The sequence below is a fragment of the Brassica napus genome, chromosome C3 (assembly GCF_020379485.1).
Source record: "Brassica napus cultivar Da-Ae chromosome C3, Da-Ae, whole genome shotgun sequence".
Taxonomy (NCBI): Eukaryota; Viridiplantae; Streptophyta; class Magnoliopsida; order Brassicales; family Brassicaceae; genus Brassica; species Brassica napus.
The window spans coordinates 28,970,375-28,982,511 of NC_063446.1; the positions used below are offsets into that span (position 1 = coordinate 28,970,375).

The 12,137-nt window shown below is 41.3% G+C and overlaps 2 protein-coding genes across 3 annotated transcripts; both read right to left on the bottom strand.

Annotated features, from left to right (window-relative positions):
- Window positions 1-758: 758 nt before the first annotated feature.
- On the bottom strand, window positions 759-5,043 carry LOC106360456 (F-box protein At3g17710-like). The gene has a single exon (XM_048753148.1). It carries the CDS (start codon window positions 5,024-5,026, stop codon window positions 3,905-3,907), a length of 1,122 nt encoding a protein of 373 aa, XP_048609105.1. The 5' UTR covers window positions 5,027-5,043; the 3' UTR covers window positions 759-3,904.
- Window positions 5,044-5,328: 285 nt separating this feature from the next.
- LOC106360457 (F-box protein At3g17710-like) lies at window positions 5,329-8,825 on the bottom strand. Of its 2 annotated transcripts, none has more exons than XM_048753150.1 (2): window positions 7,328-8,825; window positions 5,329-7,165 (listed from the first exon to the last, which is right to left on the bottom strand). In XM_048753150.1, exon 1 carries the CDS (start codon window positions 8,326-8,328, stop codon window positions 7,465-7,467), a length of 864 nt encoding a protein of 287 aa, XP_048609107.1. In that variant the 5' UTR covers window positions 8,329-8,825; the 3' UTR covers window positions 5,329-7,165; window positions 7,328-7,464. The 2 variants fall into 2 exon arrangements, with proteins under 2 accessions (XP_048609107.1, XP_013655513.1); XM_013800059.3 differs by having other exon boundaries at window positions 7,333-8,824.
- Between the last annotated feature and the right edge of the window lie 3,312 nt (window positions 8,826-12,137).

A 12,137-nucleotide genomic window follows, 5' to 3' on the forward strand; every position in this document is an offset into this window, starting at 1 on the left:
GCAGTGGAGGGAAATCTTCTTTATCCAAGTTCCTCTCCAAAGGAAGCCGATGCTCATCTGCAGCGCGTTCCTTGCCTTCATTACGCTCAGTATGCTGTGCCTTAGCTCTCCATTGTTGCTCAACGGGGGATCTGGTGCCCTGGTTCAAATGTCCCCGGTTTGAGACGACTCTACGGTGTGAGTACTGTGGAGAGACCTCGGTGATTTCGTTTCTGCGTGGGGGCTTCGTTCAGTTCTCATGTTCCTTGGGCCCTCTGTGTCTACATTTGGAGTGATTTTGTTCCTGAGTGGCGGGGCTCTAGACTGGTAAGTAGCCGCACGGTCTCCAAACGGTCTACCATGCCGATCAACACGCTGATGGAACGCTGTTTCCCGAGGGAGTTGTGGAGGGGGGTGAGTGCCTTCTCGATTCGCGTTGATTGTAGTAGTGGTGGCTTGGTGGGAAGTGGGATCTAGGTGGTCCCATGACCGAGTTGAAAGATGTATCTCTCTTGCGAGGCTCCTGGCTCTCAGAGGTTTGCCTAGAGGGGCAGTCGTGGGCCAGGTGTGAGAGCTTGAGGCAATAGGTGCAGAAGTTCTCTAGCTTCTCGTATTCAAGAGTAATCACACACTCCTCGCCTGCAGAGAATTCAAGAATTGTGTCTTGCGGGAGTGGCTTGAGTCCATCCATCATAACTCGAACTCGAGCAGTAGTCTTTGTGAGAATGTAGCTTTCCAGATGTCCAAACTCTTGTCCAATGTCTCGTAGTATTTTATCATCCAAAAAGCGTAGGGGGATACCTTTCAGGCTGATCCAAAACGGAATCTGTGACGGGAATGTTGGTGAGATGACCGGTTCCCATTGTTGAAGGATGACCATCCAACGGTTGAACTGGTAAGGCCGGTTTTCCAGTACTGTGCGCATCTCTTCTTCCTCCTGAAATCTAAACTGGAAGCAATCGTTGCCCAAATCAGAGCCGTGGATTTTTCCCACTAGGTTCCATTTTCTTGTTAGGTAAGGAAGCAAAGACGCCATGTTTTGTTCTCTTCGGTTTGTCACTCTGCCGATAAGAGTGAGGGCATTTTCCCTGATGAGTCTGCTAGTGTCCAGGTCGGAGGCTCTGATTCTGATTCGTGGTCGGGTTTGTTGTTCCCCAACTTTTGCTTTTCCTTTCTCCTCTTCGGTGAGTCTTCTCATTCTGTGTTGCGGTGCAGTTGCCGGTCCTTTATGAAGCTGATGTCTCAACGAGATTAGTTGCCGCTGATGTCTTCAGTAGGGATGTGGGAGGGGAGACTTAGAGGAGTACTTTGTCGACTCTAAGCTTGGTCTTCAGGCGTAGACTACTTTGTTTTTGGGTGTCTTCAGGTTTGTAGTTGGGCTCCGGTACAGAGGAGAGCCTACCATGGTGGTTAGGCCGTCTCCGGTGATAGCTCCGGCCACCAGCTGACGGATGAGTTGCTTTATTTTGAATCTAATATCCAGTGGATGTTACCGAAAGAGGGAAGCAATTCGAATCAAATCGGGTGGCAGGCCTGCAGGAAAGAGAGCGAAACCTCAAAACGGAAAGAACCCCGCGGGTAAAGGAGGGTGATGCACAAAGTCAAAACTGTCTAAGGACCACTCTCGAACACAGTACCTGGGAGAGAAATTTTATACACGACTCATTCGGCACGGTTAACGTACACTAATAACGTCAACAATACAATAAAGTTTATGTATATATATACACATATATACAAATTAGGTAAGAGAAGAGAAATGTGGAGTACTATTTGGTTTGGGAGGAGATTAGACGAGGAATTTTGAAAAGAAGATATAGTACTAGTTGAGTACAAATCAAGAACATCATCGCTGGGAAAACGCTAGACCGTATCCCTGCATTTTGTATCAGATTTATTTTTCAGTGTACGATCCATAAGTTCTGGATGGAAAGGAACACACGTCGACATGGAGAACCGGCGAAGACAGCTACCACGCTGGTGAAACTCATGGAGTAATCAATCAGAAATCGTTTATATCTTCTCACAAAATCGGATGACAGAAACTATAGGAATGCCTTATCATTCGAGTTTGGGTTGAGATAGCTTACCATCAAGTGAATTAAAGTTTTCAATTTCTAGCAAGTAGGAAACAAACTTTAACTTCAGCTGCACTTGATCTAAAAATGGGGATTTTGATGAATATAATTTAGCATTCATTTAAAAAAAAAAATTAGCATTCATTTTTTTTAAAAAATGTGGAGTACTGCTAAGAACCCGATGTTGTAATTGTCTGTGAGAGTTATATATGGCTCCGATCCAGTCGGATTACCTTCAGGCTTCAGATATCATCCAATGGAGGAAGAACTCGTAAACTGTTATCTGAAAAGAAAGATCAATGGTCAAGAAATTGAGCTTGCTATAATCCCCGAGGTTGATCTCTGCAAATGCGAGCCATGGATGATGGGACCTCGCAGGTAAGTTATGTTACATTCTTCTCGCTTTTAGTTACTAAGAAGTTCATGGCTGTTTGGTCCATAATCTTATAGTTTAGTTGTATTGTAATGAACTAATTATTATATGATCTTTACTTTTTTTTTTTTGTTCACTTAATACTTTCATTAGAAAGCTAGAAGTCTGGGCCTGGCCCAATTACAACACTAAAGCTGAGTTGAAACAAAGAGACGATCGAAGGGTCGCCTTAGCTAAAGAATCCGAACGAAAGTTTTCGGATCTAGGAATATGAGAGATAGAGATAGATGCAAATTCAGAGGAAATCATGCGTATATCGTGGATGATGCCGACGATTTCTTTTCTCTGGAGGTTGCTGTTGATTGCTCTGACGAGCGTTAGGTTATCGGTGAAGGCCTTGATCTTGTGGAAACCCAAAGCCAGGGCCTTCCTTAGTGCTGATCGCATCGCTACTGCTTCAGCAATCAGTGGTGAGCTGACGGAGTGTTGGATCGCGGAGCCTTGGAGCCGATCTGGGAGTCCTTGTCCTTCGAAAGTCCAAGCCAAGCCTGCCCGTTGGGTGTCTTTTTCCCAAGCCGCATCTGTTGTGCATATGATCTTTACTTCTTATGTGCATTTATGTTATATTTTCTTTTTTTTTCATACTATAACTAGGATTTTTTTTTTGTATTTTGACTCATCAGTCTTATCATTTAGTTTTATTGTTAAGTATGATATTATTTGTAATTTCTTATCATGGAGAGAATTGAATAAAAATGTAGAGAAGTCGTTTCTACCAAGTAGAGATCCATAATGGTATTCTTTCTTCTCCTCTAGATCATAATAGTTAGTAATGTACTGTTATGTGATTTTAATACCAATTAAGGCGTTTAAGCTGCTATAAATTGAGATATATATTCGTTTCTAGGTGTAAGCTGACAAAAGCTTAGGGTTTTGCTATGGCTTTACTCAGGGACGAAGCTACTAAGGAGAGATTGGGTGCTCATGCACCCATAATACTTTCAGAAGTTAATGTGTTCGTTAGCTAGTTTCATATATATATACACGTATTGTCATCAATAAATTTACAATGTGCATGTGCACCTAGTCAAAAATCATCTTGGATTCGCCACTGGCTTTACTACGTCGAAGACAAAAGCACATTAGTTCTCAAATAAGACAAATGCTTTATCCTTTTTAATTACATTAGTAGACTTTCGACTCTTGGCATAAGTATACATTCTAAATATTTAGTGTAACTGGTTCGTTGGTGCAGGACTCGTGTGCATTATGTAAGGTGTTCAAGAAGAACGGAATATGCTCAGAGCAGGAAACAGAACAACAATTACAAATTTTGAAAGCCATTTGTATCGTTTATTGCCAAATCAACCCACATAGAGACATCATACAAGAAATTGAAAACAGAAGTACCTTCCAAAAAAAAAAGAGGAAATGGCATGAAATGGATTTGTAATAAAACAAGAAGAGCCAAAACTTAAACTCGCAGCGGTCTGAATTCAGAAGGAACCGAGATAAAATTTGGAAGATAAACAGAGTGAGAAAACCTAACAATCCCAAGATCTATTTGAATCTTCTTGCACATATCTTCCCTCACAATATAGAAGCAAGCTGCTCCAGTTTCATCGTCGCCACAACACATAATTAGAGTCTTGTCAGAGATGAAGTAACTAACCCCGCAGAGCTTATTAATCAGCATCGGTAAATTACTTGTCGGCAAAGTCATCAAGTTTATCCACTCCACTTCCTCTTCGCCTATCTTGTTCTTGGTCACCCAAATCTCAATCAAACCTGTTACATAGCATTGCTTCAATAACGAAAGCCCATCTCTCTTATAAAACGCAAGGAGGAATTCATCGCGAGAATGGTTCTTCCGACAAGGGAGGAGACAAAAGGTTTTGAACATCTCACTCGAGAAATCAAAGCTTCGGATGACATACTCATGACGATGAGTGTCCTCCGGGTTGCTAGTGACCCAATAAAGATTCCCGTTCAAGGACAAAGGTGCCATATTGGGCCACTGCTTGAAAGGGACATCAAGAAACTTTAACGCGTGAGATGCACACTCGTAGACCGCAACTTTTTTATAACCTACTTGGTAAGTGTTGCTAACCGTACGGAGACAGTTAAAGTACCCCAAGATCTTGTAACTCTTGTCGGCTCTTGTCCTATCGTACCCTACACCGCAAAAATGGAAGTCTTTATCAACGTACTCGATCCAACCAACTTGTCTTAGCCACGGGTTCCAAATCGCAACACCTTGCTTCCAAAAGTCACGAAACAAGAACCCATCGCAAGTTGTGATGGTTGTATGCGTCAAGTCCGTAGCTTGATAAGGAAAATCGGATGGTATCTCACGCACCTCTATCGTTGGATCAACGCCTCCTCTACAGAGATCAATGTCAATGGAGTAAACCTTGGAATCGGTCAGGAAAATGATTTGGGGACGGACACGAGCCAAGTGGTTGTTGATGAACCTCGTGTCGTTTAAAAGAGCGTTCCAGTGTTGAGATACGGTTCTGAAACGAACAAGATATAGAGGTGGAAGCCCAGAGAGTATCTTTTCCTCCAAATCCCATGGAAGATTCTCCGGCGCCATTACACTTTTCACTTATATAGATTTCGTGTCTATGACTCGAATACATAAGAGATGAGCAACAACATATTTATAGATGTACAACAACAGGAGAAACCATGGATCTAGATGGTTAGCTGCATGTAGCTGATTATTTTATTTGGCACACTAATTCATGATGTCGACAAATCTTATCCTTTTTGTTCTTCTTTTGTGTAATAATTTATGAAACACTGCATGTATGTTATGGTTTGATAGCGGTGTTGGTCAGGGCTTGGACCTCTTGGTCACAGGAAGCCATAGAAATATGAGCTTGCGACATTTTATATTGTAAACTATTTACAGTCTTATTTTCATTTAATTGTTTGATGTAATAGTATATATATGTATTATAGTTCAGAATGCCATATTCCATAACGCGATCTCTCTTTTTTGTATAAAATTTCTCTCCCAGGCACTGTGTTCGAGAGTGGTCTTTAGACAGTTTTGACTTTGTGCATCACCCTTCTTTACCCGCGGGTTTCTTTCCGTTTTGAGGTTTCGCTCTCTTTCCTGCAGCCCTGCCATCCGATTTGATTCGAATTGCTTCCCCCTTTCGGTAACATCCACTGGATATTAGATTCAAAATAAAGCAACTCGTCCATCCGCTGGTGGCCGGAGCTATCACCGGAGACAGCCTAACCACCATGGTAGGCTCTCCTCTGTACCGGAGCCCAACTACAAACCTGAAGACACTCAAAAACAAAGTAGTCTACGCCTGAAGACCAAGCTTAGAGTCGACAAAGTACTCCTCTAAGTCTCCCCTCTGACATCCCTACTGAAGACATCAGCGGCAACTAATCTCGTCGAGACATCAGCTTCATAAAGGACCGACAACTGCACAGCAACACAGAATGAGAAGACTCACCGAAGAGGAGAAAGGAAAAGCAAAAGTTGGGGAACAACAAACCCGACCACGAATCAGAATCAGAGCCTCCAACCTGGACACTAGCAGACTCATCAGGGAAAATGCCCTCACTCTTATCGGCAGAGTGACAAACCGAAGAGAACAAAACATGGCGTCTTTGCTTCCTTACCTAACAAGAAAATGGAACCTAGTGGGAAAAATCCACGGCTCTGATTTGGGCAACGATTGCTTCCAGTTTAGATTTCAGGAGGAAGAAGAGATGCGCACAGTACTGGAAAACCGGCCTTACCAGTTCAACCGTTGGATGGTCATCCTTCAACAATGGGAACCGGTCATCTCACCAACATTCCCGTCACAGATTCCGTTTTGGATCAGCCTGAAAGGTATCCCCCTACGCTTTTTGGATGATAAAATACTACGAGACATTGGACAAGAGTTTGGACATCTGGAAAGCTACATTCTCACAAAGACTACTGCTCGAGTTCGAGTTATGATGGATGGACTCAAGCCACTCCCGCAAGACACAATTCTTGAATTCTCTGCAGGCGAGGAGTGTGTGATTACTCTTGAATACGAGAAGCTAGAGAACTTCTGCACCTATTGCCTCAAGCTCTCACACCTGGCCCACGACTGCCCCTCTAAGCAAACCTCTGAGAGCCAGGAGCCTCGCAAGAGAGATACATCTTTCAACTCGGTCATGGGACCACCTAGATCCCACTTCCCACCAAGCCACCACTACTACAATCAACGCGAATCGAGAAGGCACTCACCCCCCCTCCACAACTCCCTCGGGAAACAACGTTCCATCAGCGTGTTGATCGGCATGGTAGACCGTTTGGAGACCGTGCGGCTACTTACCAGTCTAGAGCCCCGCCACTCGGGAACAAAATCACTCCAAATGTAGACACAGAGGGCCCGAGGAACATGAGAACTGAACGAAGCCCCCACGCAGAAACGAAATCACCGAGGTCTCTGCACAGTACTCACACCGTAGAGTCGTCTCAAACAGGGGACATTTGAACCAGGGCACCAGATCCCCCGTTGAGCAACTAAGGCACAGCATACTGAGCGTAATGAAGGCAAGGAACGCGCTGCAGATGAGCATCGGCTTCCTTTGGAGAGGAACTTGGATAAAGAAGATTTCCCTCCACTGCAATTTGCACAAGTACCACCGACCCGAACAACTAAAGAGGTTATGGAGGAACTGAGAGAAGTTACCTACCAATACACAAATTGTGCCGACCCAGTGGAGAGTGCTGCGCGAAAACAAAGATTATTAGATGGAGAAGTACACGGTCTCATGGAACAGACAGCAGCAACTACTGTAGCGAGAGAACAAGAGGCACAACAGGCATACATCACGACCAGGGTGGCTGAAATAGAGGTGGAAAATGAAATGGAGACGGAAAAAGTGCTACCTTACCTCTTGTGCTACCACAGCCGCCGCAAAACAGCAAAAGGAAAGGAAGACCCCCAAAGGCTAAGCAACGAGAGATTCGTATAAGTCATAAAGTCTTCAAAGGATCAAACTCGAGGAAACGCAACCTGACTGCAGCTATGGCGTCACCAGCAAGTCCTCTTCACTGATTTTGTTCTTTGTCACCCAAACTTCTATCTCACCCGTTACATAGCATTGCTTTAACAATGAAAAACCATCTCTCTTATAAACCGCGAGGACAAGTTCATCGCGAGAATGGTTCTTCCGACAAGGAAGGAGACAAAAGGTTCTGAACATCTCATTGGAGAAATCAAAGCTTCTGATGAGATACTCATTAGTGTCATCAGGATTGCTAGTGACCCAATAGAGATTCCCGTTTAAGGACAAAGGTCCCATGTTGGGCCACTGCTTGAAAGGGACATCAAGAAACTTCACCGCGTGAGATGCACACTCGTAGACCGCAATTCTTTTGTAACCTACTTGGTAAGTGTCGCTTACCGTACGGAGACAGTTAAAGTACCCCAAGATCTTGTAAGTCTTGTCGGGTCTAGTCCTATCGTACCCTACACCGCAAAAATGGAAGCCCTTATCGACGTACTCGATCCAACCAACTTGTCTTAACCACGGGTTCCAAATCGCAACACCTTGCTTCCAAAAGTCACGAAATAAGAACCCATCACAAGACGTGATGGCGGTATGCGTCAAGTCCGTAGCTTTATAAGGAAAAACAGATGGTATCTCATGCACCTCTATGGTTGGATCAAGGGGTTTGCCGAGATCGATGTCAATCGAGTAAACCTTGGATTCGGTCAGGAAAATGATTTGGGGACGGACACGAGCCAAGTGGTTGTTGACGAACTTCTTGTCATTTAAAAGACCGTTCCAGTGTTGAGATACGGTTCTGAATCTAACAAGAGATAGAGGTGGAAGTCGAGAGAGGATCTCTTTCTCCACATCCCACGGAAGATTCACGGGCTCCATTATAATTGTTATTTAGCTTTCGTGATAAATAAAGAGATGAGAAACCATAAATCTTTTATATATCATACAACTTGGCTGCATTTCCACTGACTGATTTTTTATTTATTTGGCACACCATTTCATGATGTATTTGAAATTTCCACCAGAAAAAATAATGTGAAACTTTGTCTTGTCTGCTTTTTGGACCATGTAAAGTAATATAAACAAACATTGCATGCGCTGGAAATCATGATTTGATAGTGGTGTGCCGACAGTGTTAGGAGAAAGGCTTTAGCCTCAGCCGCCATACGATTTATAAAGTTTGGAGGCTCCAACTCTCTATAAAAAAAGAATATCAGTCTAAAATTCTCATTTGCCATTTGCATTTGAATATTATATCTAAATGCTTCATTTGCCGTGAATTGGTGATTATCTATGTATGAAGTTAATTAATCCTTTTTTGGTAGAACAATTAATTCTATTGTGTTATAAGATAAACTTTGAAATGATCCTCCACCCCTTTACCAACTCAAGTACTATGATCATCTACTCATCAAGCACTATGATCATCTACTCATCAAGCACTATGATCACCCACTCATTTACCAAATCAAGCACCATCTTTGATATTTTATGCATTGTTGTTCACTAGAAATACCATCACTCATCTCACTCTTTTGTACACCAAAAACAAGAACAAGAGTTTATAAGAAAAGAACCATTACATCTTTTTCTTCTTACTTATAATAAACTCTCTCACTCATAGTAGTGTTATTTGCTTCCTACGGGTATTAAATTCTACTCTTATTTAAATTTCTCGATACTATAAATTATAAGTTATTTCATAACACGTTATCAGCACGATCACTCTGCGATTCGGTAAAATTTAAAATGCAGAGTGAGTTACATGGATGTGTAAATTAGATCATCAACATATACCGCGATTATCACAAATTCGGATGTTGTTTTCTTGATGAAAACACATGGGCATATAGGATCATTCACATATCCTTCTTTTGTTAAATGTTCACTGAGACGATTGTACCACATACGTCCAGATTGTTTTAACCCATATAATGATCTTTGCAATTTTATTGCACATAACTCTTTAGGTTTGGAACTTAATGCTTCTGGCATTTTAAATCCATCAGGGATTTTCATGTAGATATCAGTATCTAATGATCCGTATAGATAAGCTGTAACAACATCCATGAGACGCATCTCAAGATTTTTATCAGCGGCTAGACTCATCAGGAATCTAAATGTGATCGCATCCATTACAGGAGAATATGTTTCCTCATAATCAATACCAGGTCTTTGAGAAAATCTTTGGGCTACAAGGCGAGCTTTATACCTTGTAATCTCATTTTTCTCATTTCGTTTTCGAACGAAAATCCATATGTACCCAACTGGTCTCACATCTTCAGGTGTGAGTACAATAGATCCAAACAATTTTCGTTTGTTAAGCGAATCAAGTTCGATTTGTATTGCTTCTTTCCATTTATTCCAATCATGTCTCTTTTGACATTCATATATGGATTTCGGTTCTGGATCATCGGTATCTTCATTTACCTCACCTGACACGATATATGAGAAAGCATCATCAAGATCATTTTGTTCATTTCTATTCCATATCCTTTTATTATGGATGTAATTAATAGAAATCTCATGATTATCTTTTGATTCATGATGCTCTGATTCATCAGAGTCCTTATCATTTATTTCTTCCAAAATATTTTCTGCTATTTTGGGTGCATCATATATTTCAGCTTTCTTCTGTTTCCTAGGATTCTTATCCTTAGAACCAGCAGGTCTACCACGCTTCAGGCGTGTTTTTGGCTCTCGTGTGTCATCCTCCTTTTCTTGTTCATTTGGCATTTTGATACGAGCAGGAGCATTTGCAGCTGGTATATGAGATTTAGTTACCGTCTTGGTATCTGCAAATGCATCAGGTAGCTGGTTAGCTATACTCTGTAAATGGATAATTCGTCGAACTTCTAGTTCTGACTCTTTAGTAGGAGGATCAAGATATAACAATGATGGTACACTCCATTTTATATCACTTCCAACATTTTTGTTTTCTCCCCCTAGAACTGGGAATACATTTTCGTCAAAATGACAATCAGCAAAACGTGCTGTAAAGACGTCACCAGTCTGTGGTTCTAGGTATCTTATAATTGATGGAGAATCACAACCAACATATATTCCCAACATTCTTTGTGGTCCCATCTTTGTTCGTTGTGGTGGTGCTACAGGCACATATACCGCACAACCAAAGATTCTAAAGTGGGAAATGTTTGGTTCTCGACCAAACGCTAACTGAAGTGGGGAATACTTATGGTATGCACTCGGTCTGATCCGAATGAGTGCTTCTGCATGCAAAATGGCATGTCCCCATACAGAGGTTGGAAGTTTTGATCTCATGATCAATGGTCTTGCAATCAATTGCAGACGCTTAATTAAAGATTCAGCCAAACCATTTTGCGTATGAACATGAGCAACCGAATGTTCAACTTCAATTCCCATTACCATACAATAGTCATTGAATGCTTGGGATGTGAATTCACCAGCGTTGTCTAGTCTAACTCTTTTAATAGTATAATCAGGAAACTGTGCTCGCAGTTTGATTATCTGAGTTAGAAATCTCGCAAATGCCACATTTCGAGATGATAATAGACAAACGTGTGACCATCTACTGGATGCGTCAATTAATACCATAAAATAGTGGAATGGTCCACATGGTGGATGTATCGGTCCACATATATCACCTTGAATTCTTTCAAGGAACTTTGGTGATTCTTTATCGATTTTGGTTGGCGATGGCCTTACGATCAATTTTCCTAGAGAACATGCAACACATGTCATTTTATTCCCTTGAGAAATCTCCTTGATTTTCAGTGAATGACCATGTGAGCTCTCTATGATTCTACGCATCATTGTACTACCTGGATGGCCAAGGCGATCATGCCATAACGTGAACTCTTCTGGGTTCCGTTTTACTACAAGATTTGATTCGATCTCATCGATATAAGTATGATGTAATCCCGAAGGAAGTTCTGGAAACTTTTCCAATATGTGTTTTCTGCCACATTTTTCAGAAATTACATACATGTATTTCTTTCCATCCTCAGTTGCAGACTGAGTATCATATCCGTGAAGATATATGTCTTTAAAACTCAACAAATTTCTTTTAGAACTCGGAGAATATAAAGCATTATTTATGGAAAATTTTGTTCCATTCGGCAAAGTAAAGTTTGCTTTACCAGTTCCTTCAATCACGTCTGCAGGACCTGATATTGTATTGACGACAATTCTTGTCGGTTTTATATCAGAGAAATATCTCTTTTGTCTCAGAATAGTGTGCGTTGATCCACTATCTGGTATGCATATTTCACGAATCCGTTTCTTGGATTTTGCTCCATTAGTATTTTGATCCATTTCTGAAATTATCATAAACATTAAATAAAAGTGAAACGTGAAATTTATTCATTGATTATATAAAGAAAACACAGAATAATTATATATATATATATATATTGTTGTTAAAACAATATTATTCTTTTGAAACATAATTATTATACATTACAAATGAGGACTATTCAGCAGTCTTATTAGAAACATTTCCGTACTCTTCAAGAGTATTCTTGTCCAGCTCATTTGTGAAATCAGAGGATTCAAGGTATGAGGTCCCTTCAACGTTTTCCGTGAGGTTCACCTCTTTAGCCTTTCCTTTTATGGATTCTTGATATAACTTGCACAAATGTGGGGGAGTACGACAGGTACGGGACCAATGTCCTTTACATCCACATTTGTAACATTTCCACTCTTCA

Coding starts and splice junctions, on each gene's coding strand:
- LOC106360456 (XM_048753148.1), bottom strand. CDS start 5,026: ATGGCGCCGGAGAATCTTCCATGGGATTTGGAGGAAAAGATACTCTCT.
- LOC106360457 (XM_048753150.1), bottom strand. CDS start 8,328: ATGGAGCCCGTGAATCTTCCGTGGGATGTGGAGAAAGAGATCCTCTCT.